Source organism: Moschus berezovskii, chromosome 9, assembly GCF_049115385.1.
Source record: "Moschus berezovskii isolate FMDL1 chromosome 9, NW_MosBer_1.0, whole genome shotgun sequence".
NCBI classification, from domain to species: domain Eukaryota; kingdom Metazoa; phylum Chordata; class Mammalia; order Artiodactyla; family Moschidae; genus Moschus; species Moschus berezovskii.
This window is the reverse complement of record NC_142468.1, coordinates 106700640-106710095: the sequence shown is the minus strand read 5'-3', so window position 1 is coordinate 106710095 and position 9456 is coordinate 106700640. Positions and strand designations below refer to the sequence as shown.

At 37.8% G+C, this 9456-nt stretch overlaps 1 protein-coding gene across 1 annotated transcript; it reads right to left on the bottom strand.

Moving 5' to 3' along the window:
* Nucleotides 1–1578: 1578 nt before the first annotated feature.
* Nucleotides 1579–2526, bottom strand: LOC129562786 (olfactory receptor 4F15-like). The gene has a single exon (XM_055436219.2). It carries the CDS (start codon nt 2515–2517, stop codon nt 1579–1581), a length of 939 nt encoding a protein of 312 aa, XP_055292194.2. The 5' UTR covers nt 2518–2526.
* Nucleotides 2527–9456: the final 6930 nt, after the last annotated feature.

Genomic DNA, 9456 nt, shown 5'->3' with positions numbered 1-9456 from the left:
CTAGCTGTGTGCTCTTTGGCAAACTGTAGCCACCTCTCAATTCCTGGGTTTAGCATGTGCAACTGTGGGAATGAGAACTAACACTGTTGGTAATCTATCCTAGCTTTCAGTTCAGTTCAGTCGCTCAGTCGTGTCCGAATCTCCGCGACCCCATGAATCACAGCACGCCAGGCCTCCCTGTCCATCACCAACTCCCGGAGTACACTCAAACTCATGTCCATCGAGTCGGTGATGCCATCCAGCCATCTCATTCTCTGTTGTCCCCTTCTCCTCCCGCCCCCAACCTTTCCCAGCATCAGAGTCTTTTCCAGTGAGTCAACTCGTCGCATGAGGTGGCCAAAGTATTGCAGTTTCAGCTTTAGCATCAGTCCCTCCAATGAACATCCAGGATTGATCTCCTTTAGAATGGACTGGTTGGATCTCCTTGCAGTATAAGGGACTCTCAAGAGTCTTCTCCAACACCACAGTTCAAAAGCATCAATTCTTCGGTGATCAGCTTTCTTCACAGTCCAACTCTCACATCCATACATGACCACGGGAAAAACCATAGCCTTGACTAGACGGACCTTGGTTGGCAAAGGAATGTCTCTGCTTTTTAATATACTATCAAGGTTGGTCATAACTTTCCTTCCAAGGAGCAAGCGTCTTTTAATTTCATGGCTGCAATCAGCATCTGCAGTGAGTTTGGAGCCCAAAAAAATAAAGTCTGACATTGTTTCCACTGTTTCCCCATCTATTTCCCATGAAGTGATGGGACCAGATACCATGATCTTTGTTTTCTGAATGTTGAGTTTCAAGCCAACCTTTTCACTCTCCTCTTTCACTTTCATCAAGAGGCTTTTGAGTTCCTCTTCACTTTCTGCCATAAGGGTAGTGTCATCTGCATATCTGAGGTTATTGATATTTCTCCCAGCAATCTTGATTCCTGCTTGTGCTTCTTCCAGCCCAGCGTTCCTCATGATGTACTCTGCATATAAGTTAAATAAGCAAGGTGACAATATACAACCTTGAAGTACACCTTTTCCTATTTGGAACCAGTCTGTTTTTCCATGTCCAGTTCTAACTGTTGCTTCCTGACCTGCATACAGGTTTCTCAAGAGAATTTCAACATAGGATTAATAATTTTCCAGACTTCCAGATAGACAAACTTGATAAAAATGCAAAGATATGTAAAAAACTGGGGAAATAAGAAGTGGAGTAGGAACAAAGATAATTAAAATCAAGATTGGTAGTAAGTAGATGAAAGAAAACAAAATTCCCAGTTTGTCTATCAATATAATAATTGATCAATAAAAGGAAAAGATAAAATATCATTATTTGCTCATTTACCTGGTACTCTCTTAAGACCAGGTAGATTACAAAGGACAAATGATTTGCTTTTTAACACTTTGATGTACAAAGTATCAAAGAATGGCATGATTTGTAATTTAATGGTGAAATAGATATCATAATTTATTAAACAATATATTTCTGGGCATATAACACTGCCTAAGTTTTGAATATGTCTCTGAAATTGCATAATGTCTTTTCTGAAACCAGCATGAGAATCTATAGTTCCATATCTTCATAGCAGTTCAATCAAGAAATATTTTTATAATGCACAAAATGACTGAACAGTCTCCTCATTGCCGCATTCATCTCCTTGTTCCTGAATGTATAGATGACTGGATTCAGAAAAGGAGTGATAAATGCATCAAAAATAGCAAGATATTTATCTAAGTGTGATGTGGGAGAAGGCCAGGTGTAGAAAAACATTAGTGGCCCAAAGAACAAAACCACCACAGTAATATGAGCTGATAAAGTGGAAAGTGCCTTGGATAACCCACGAGAAGCATGTTTCCAAACAGTGAACAGAATGAAGATGTAGGAAATGACCAGCAAGACAAAGGAGCCCACAGAAATGAGCCCACTATTTACAGTTACCATGAGCTCCAGTTCTTGGGTGTTTGTGCAGGCAAGTCTGAGGAGCCGAGGAAGGTCACAGTAAAAACTATCTAACACATTAGGGCCACAAAAAGGTAAATCTACTACAAAAACCAATTGAACCAATGAATGTATAAGGCCAATGGTCCAGGAAGTGACTAAAAATTGTAGACACGTTCTTGGACTCATGATGGTCAGGTATTGGAGAGGCTTACATATGGCCACATATCTGTCAAAGGCCATGGTGATGAGCAGCACCATCTCAGCGCCCCCAGCAGCATGGCTAAAGAAGATCTGGGTAATACATCCACAAAAGGAGATGGATTTATGCTTCTTGAAAATATCACAAATCATTTTAGGGACTATGATTGGGCAAAATACCATGTCAATGACTGAAAGGTTAGCCAAGAGGAAATACACGGGGGAGTGCAGATGAAAATCCAAGGCTACAGTGAACACAACGACAAGGTTTCCCATCATGCTTGCAGAGTAGAACAAAAAGGCGAAGACAGAAAGGAGGACCTGGATCTCCCATGAAGTGGTGAATCCCAGGAATATGAACTCTGATACTATGGAGTGATTCTTTACATCCATTGCCTCAGACACCAGGATCACTTTTCACTTTACCTAAAGGAAGAAGGAAAATGAACAAGCATTGCTTAGACAATATTGGTATTTGAGAAAGAAAGCCTCCAGTCCATGAGAAAATTATCATGTTAATATCTCACACAGCCAGTCTTCACTACACGCACACCTGACTTCTGCTTAGAGGAATACTATGGTTCCTATACGGCATATGGATTTCAAAACTACAACTACTAAATTATTCTTCCTCTGGACCTCTTTCTTTCCCTTTTGCTTTCTCCTAATATTACATGGATAGTTCCTACTTCCTGTTGCCTGGTGTGTTCTACTTCAATAACATATAAGTCATCTTCAAACTCTTTTGATCATGATTTCTTATGAATGAATATGATTTCAGCCATTCATAAGAAAGTGAAAGTGAAAGTCACTCAGTCATGTCTATACAGTCCATGGAATTCTTTAGGCCAGAATACTGGTGTGGGTAGCCTTTCCCTTCTCCAGGGGATCCTCCCAACCCAAGGATCGAACCCAGATCTCCTGCATTGCAGACAGACTCTACCAGCTGAGCCACAAAGGAAGCCCAATTCATACAAGCCACCTAACAATTCCTCATGTACAACATACAGCTTTCTGAGTCTCTGTTCTGTCAACCATATCGCTCAATTAGAGCAATGCTGGCTTAGTTGCTCAGTTGTGTCCAACTCTTTGTGACCCATGGACTGTAGCCCACCAGGCTTCTCTGTCCATGGGGATTCTCCAGGCTAGAATACTGGAGTGGGTTGCCATGCCCTCCTCTAGGGGCTCTTCCCAACCCAGGGATTGAACTCAGGTCTCCTGCATTGCAGGCGAACCCTTTACCATCTGAGCCATGATGAACCTTCAGAACTTTCCTTTTTTGGAGGGAAGGCTTGATCAGAAGAACTTAGGCTTCTTTCTTTCTTTTTCAAAATTTCTTTTTATTCTTCAAGTCACAAAATCCAATTATAAATATCCCAGCTCAAATGCCCCTTATTTGTGAAATCTTCCAAATTGCCCGTCTCTATACTCCCTCTGCATGGTTAGCATTTATTTTGCTGTCTCATGAATATATACATTTTCATCTCTTTATCAAAACATAGTCCTTGGGTACAGGAATAATGTCTGGTTCATCTGAGCAGTCCTCAACTCCATCACAATCACCAATAATGACTAACACAACCAGGTACTTGATGAGTTCTTCACACTTGTTGAATCAAAAAAACATATAAAAAGTGGCCATCATCAAAGTCTACAAATGATAAATGCTGTAGAAAGTGTGGATAAAAGGGAACACTTCTTCACTGTTGGTGACAATGTAATTGGTGCAGGCACTATGGAGAATGGTATGAAGTGTCCTTAAAAACAAATAGAGTTACCATGCTGCTGCTGCTAAGTCACTTCAGTCGTGTCCGACTCTGTGTGACCCCATAGATGGAAGCCCACCAGGCACCCCCGTCCCTGGGATTCTCCAGGCAAGAACACTGGAGTGGGTTGCCATCTCCTTCTCCAATGTGTGAAAGTGAAAAGTGAAAGTGAAGTCGCTCAGTAGTGTCCGACCCTTAGCGACCCCATGGACTGCAGCCTACCAGGCTCCTCCATCCATGGGATTTTCTAGGCAAGAGTACTGGAGTGGCTTGCCATTGCCTTCTCCGAGAGTTACCATATGATCCAGTAATTCCACTCGTGGGCGTATACCCAAAGAAAACTCTAACTTGAAAAGATACATGCATCCCAATGTTAGCATTTTAACACTAGTCACAATAGCCAAGATATGGAACAATCTAAATGTCCATCGACAGATGAATGGATAAAGACATGGAAATGTGGTACATATGTACAATGGAATAATAGTCATAAAAAAGAATGAAATATAAGGCCATTTCCCACAACATGGATGAAACTAGAGATTATTGTACTAAGTGAAGTAAGTCATACAGAGAAAGAGAATTATATGACATCACTTACATATGGAATCTAAGAAATGATGCAAATGAACTGATTTACAGAACAGAAACAGACTCAAAGACACAGAAAACAAACTTTTATGATTGCAAAAGGGGAAAAGGGTCAGGATGGACAAACTGAGAGTAGGGAATGAACAGGTTGGTTCCACACTTCTAATATAGGATATCAATTATTGATTTAAAATAGTCAATAAAGGCCTTTGATACATCTCAAAATGGAAAAAGCATTTTATCTTATAAATGATGCACATGCATCATATCCTCAAAAATAACTTTGCCACATAAAGACAGTCACCTTTCTTTTTTATAACGCATTTGGAATGGTTAAAGAGTGACAAAAATTAATATGGAGTGAAGAGTCAGACAGTGTCTGTGTCTTTATTGAGAGAGGGGGATAATTGAGTTTTAAATTCCAGAAAAAGAACAAAAGGATATGAGCCAGATCCCAGCACAGGGAGGTAAAGGTAAAACTACAGTCCTTCAGAAGCAAGAACTGCCAGAGACAGACTATCAGAATTCCACTATTTAATGAGGTGTTCCTGATTTAGTACAACATCTGTTTCATCAGTGAAATGATTTACACAGAATAAGATATAGGAAGTTACTTTTTTATTATCACAAATGTGACTGGTGGGAGAGTTTATACTAGGGTCAAGAATCCCTGAGTCTGGTTGAAAATCCTTTGCATTTTAATAGTTTCCTGTGTCTCCTGTAACAAATTAGTTAGTGGCAGAGAAACACAAAGGTAGTATCTAACAGTTCTGGAGATGAGAGAACTGAGATGGGTCTTCCAAGCTAAAAATTAAGGTGTTGGCTGAGTTGCATTCTTTCTGGAGGATCTAGGAGAGAATCAATTTCCTTGCCTTTTCCAGGGTTGTCTGGTTCTTTGGTTCATGACCCCTTCTTCCCTCTTCAAAGTACATCACTCCAAACTCTGCTTCTGTCATCACATCTCCTCCCTGACTCTGATGTGAAGTCTTTTCTTCCATGTAAGGTAACATATTCACAAGTCCAGAGACTGATACTTGGACATCTTTGGGGACCATTACAATATTCTGTACACCACAACATTCTTACATGTGAACAAATAATTTAGAAGAAAAGGAAAATCTTTTTCCCCTAAATATTGAGATATTGAAGGAGGAGCTACAAATTGTGCATCTTGACTTTTCCCCTGAAACTACATGTAAGTGATTTCTGATTCCAACTATATCCAGGACAGAGCCTGAATAACTAACATCCAACAATGATAGGGAACGTATGATGATCACTCAACCAATATGTTCTTGGACAAGTAGGTGTATGATTGACTCCTGAGTGGTTCGCTGAATGATTTTTGTTCATTAATTTAATAATTGTTTTTGAGTGCTCAGAATGCCAGGCGCTATTCCAGTCACTGGGGATATAGCATTGACAAGAATTCCTGTCTTTGAGGAGTCCATATACATGACAGGAAATGCAATTTTGGTCTGTTACATACAGATTTTTTATTCTCTAGAAAGGATAGGAACATTTGAAGAAATGTTATGTCATTAAATACCTGGGATTATCAAACACTCTATCTGCCTTTAGCTCAATTTCCACATTCAGGAAGTTTCTCCTCAGTTTTCTGACTGCTTCCTTTATCTCGTTTATCTGAGTCTTCATATCTATAATTTCTATCACACTAATTTTCAGCAGTTTTCTAATCAATGTGCATGAATTTTCTCTCTCTGAATATATTATAAAACTTGAGGTAGGATTGATGTATTATAATCCTTTGTACTGATTGAAAAGCAACTCAAAAATGATGCTGGCTGGATTTCTTGGCTTATTCAAGCATTCATTTAACAAATATAATTTATGTATATAAGTATCTTGTACTCTGCTATTAGAATAACATAACGATAAAAGAATAGATATAAATTATGTGGAATAAAATAATGAAGTAAGAAAATGAATAGATGTAAAATGGGACCATAAATTTATCAGAACAACTTTAAGAGCTGCATAAACCATTTTATGACTTCTAAACAAATCTCCAAAATATGAACTAATTAGTCACAATTTATCTATGGAATGGGAAGAAAAGTAATGCAAAAAGAAACTCTTCTGACCACAAAGGGAAAAAAAATGCTCCTAAACAAAAGTATTTCAAGTCTTCCATGAGGTAGCGGTAACAATGAGAATACACTAGGAAGTGAAAATAGAAGTGCTTTCTCCAAATTGAAATTTGAATAGCAAAAAATACAAATCAGAATTGCAAAAGAAATGGTGGTAAATTTGACTATTAATGAACTTATAAGAAATAGAGTTAGAAAGTTAGAAGATGATTTGTTGGGTCATTCAGAAAAAAAAAATTCAGAGATTCTGTGTGAAGTTTATACCAAGACAGAGTCTAGCCAGAGGACAGGAAGGACTTTTTTAAAAAAAGAAGTTTAATGCTTTTAATAAATCAGAAGTAAAATGAAAGAAAGATGAGAAAAAGAGGTGCAAAGCAAAACTGATCTGTTGAATCCAGCAGGAGACCAGGAGGTGGTCAGTTAGATGAAAAATTACAATAAAAAGGAAGAAATGGTAGAATGGGAGGTTGTTCAGATGCATGATCTTAAAAGCCCCAGTACCCCAGATTGTTTTCTACTAGAAACCTAGTTTAAGGAAAAAAAAAAAAAAAGAATTGCTTTCTTTTAGGATAACATACTGAATTCCCTAGTTTTAACTACATTACTAAGAGGAGAGTGCTTCATTAAGCTGTTACAGACAAAACAAATAAGTTACCAGATAACTTTCCTTAGCTGAGATCTTATGTATGCAAGACATGAGAGTGTTGACAATGAAGAAATAAGGGATCCATTTTAATACTAATTCATCATCCAAGAAGGATTAGATTGAATAGGTTGCTGCATAAGGCAGGGAAAGAGCAGATGAGGTCAGCAGGAGACAGGAATGACAGCTAGGAGAAGGAGAAATGGGATCAAAGACAAACTGCATCTGCTTTAAAATTCCTGCAAGAACAAAGAAGACAAAATAATACAAACATTAGATGTCAACATATCTGGAAACTTACGCAGCTCCTGTCTTCAAGGCTTAAAATTTCTTGACTATTCATCTAATGTCTTTGAGTTATAGTTTAGTCTCTGAATGGCTTCTAGCAGGAGATGCTAGGTTCTGGGTGCTTGGTCACTTTCAGATATGCTGGACCTCCCATGGAATAAGTATGTGCTTTCCTAAGACAGTTGTCTTTAGAAGATATACCACTTTGAACTCTCTAGTTTTGGTCTAACTATTAGTTTCAAGAACTATAATGACATGAATTATGATTATTATTTATTTAGACTTAAATAATTAGGGCTTCCCATGAGGTTCAGTGGTAAAGAATCCGCCTGCCAATGCAGGAGATGTGGGTTTGATCCTTGGATCAAGAAGATCCTCTGGAAAAGGAAACGGCAACCCACTCCAGTATTCTTGCCTGGGAAATCTTATGCGGGTTACAGTCCATGGTCACAAGAGTCGGACATGACTTAGTGACTGAGCACACATACACTTAAGTTATTATGATATGCGACAAATCCAGATTCTGCAGCATTTGATATAATCATCATTTAAATGTCTTGATCTATATGGAAGTAGAATTGGACAACACTTAGAATACAATTACAATTTTTGAAAGAAAACAGAGTGAGAGATACTCATTATGTCCAATTAATAAAATCAGTCAGCCTAAAGAGATCTAAAAATACGTTCTGACCCAGTTCCTTCCTTTAATATCTCCATACAGGACAAGTCAGGGCTTCCTCAGTTTACAAAATTTCCTGCTTTTTACTAACGTTATAGTCCAAATGTTCTTCCTTACAAAAAGAAAATCTCTCATCCTTTCAATTAAGCCAATGTCCACTTAAATTCTTTTTCTGTGAATATAAAGAAGGTGTCAGAAACTCTTTCAGATAAATGTTTAATATCTTTGAATATGGTCAAAGCAAATGAAGATAATTCATCTGTATTCTCTAGTTTTAATCACATCAATTCCTTTGGCCTTTCTTCATAGGATCCATCTTCTATCCCATTATCTTTGTGACTCTAACTACCCTCATTTCACTACCAAAAATAGTGACCTAGAAAGAATTTAAATAAATGTTTAAAGTACAAAATTAAAAACAGAAGGTTTGATTGTTGGTTTCTAAGAATTATTCATTTAGTTTCATAGCTATTTCCTCTTTTTTTCATGACTTAATTTTCACTGACACTACATTATTTTAGTTTAGGGTGAATTAGATTCATAGATATTTTTCTTCTAAGCAAGTCTTCGATCATTCTTTCCTCACCTTGATTCAATGAATAAGGGGTTTTGTTTTTTTAACATTTCACTTGTGACTCAGATGATAAAGAATCTGCCCGCAATGCAGGAGACCCAGGTTCGATCCCTGGGTCAGGAAGATCCCCTGAAGAAGGAAATGGCAACCCACTCTGTATTCTTGCTGGGATAATCCCATCGACAGAAGAGCCTGGCAGGTTATAGTCCATAGGGTGGCAAAGAGTCAGACATGACTGAATGATTAACACTATCATTAGTACCCAATGAACTTTTTCTTCTTTAGATTTTAGTTTTTAAAAGATAGAAGGGTGGGGGGGTCAGGAAGGGGAACGTACGTACACCCGGGGCAGATTCTTGTCAATGTATGGCAAAACCAACCAATATAATATTATAAAATTAAAAAATAAATAAATAAAATCACATTAAAACAAAGGAAAAAAAATAAAGATAGAAGTAAAGCAGACAACAAGCTTGTTAAGAAGACAAGAAGCATATTTGCCTTTACTTTCAGTGCTAATAGATTTCCCTAAACATTCTTGTTAAAAGTTAACAATTCAAACTGTGTCCTAGTCCTGATCACAGTGTGGACTTCAGACTCTTTGATGTGTCTTCAGTTGCACCTTTGGATCTCTAAGTCACTTTCAAGTCCTAGTGAAAAATTAAGGTTAATTCCTG

Coding starts and splice junctions, on each gene's coding strand:
- LOC129562786 (XM_055436219.2), bottom strand. CDS start 2,517: ATGGATGTAAAGAATCACTCCATAGTATCAGAGTTCATATTCCTGGGA.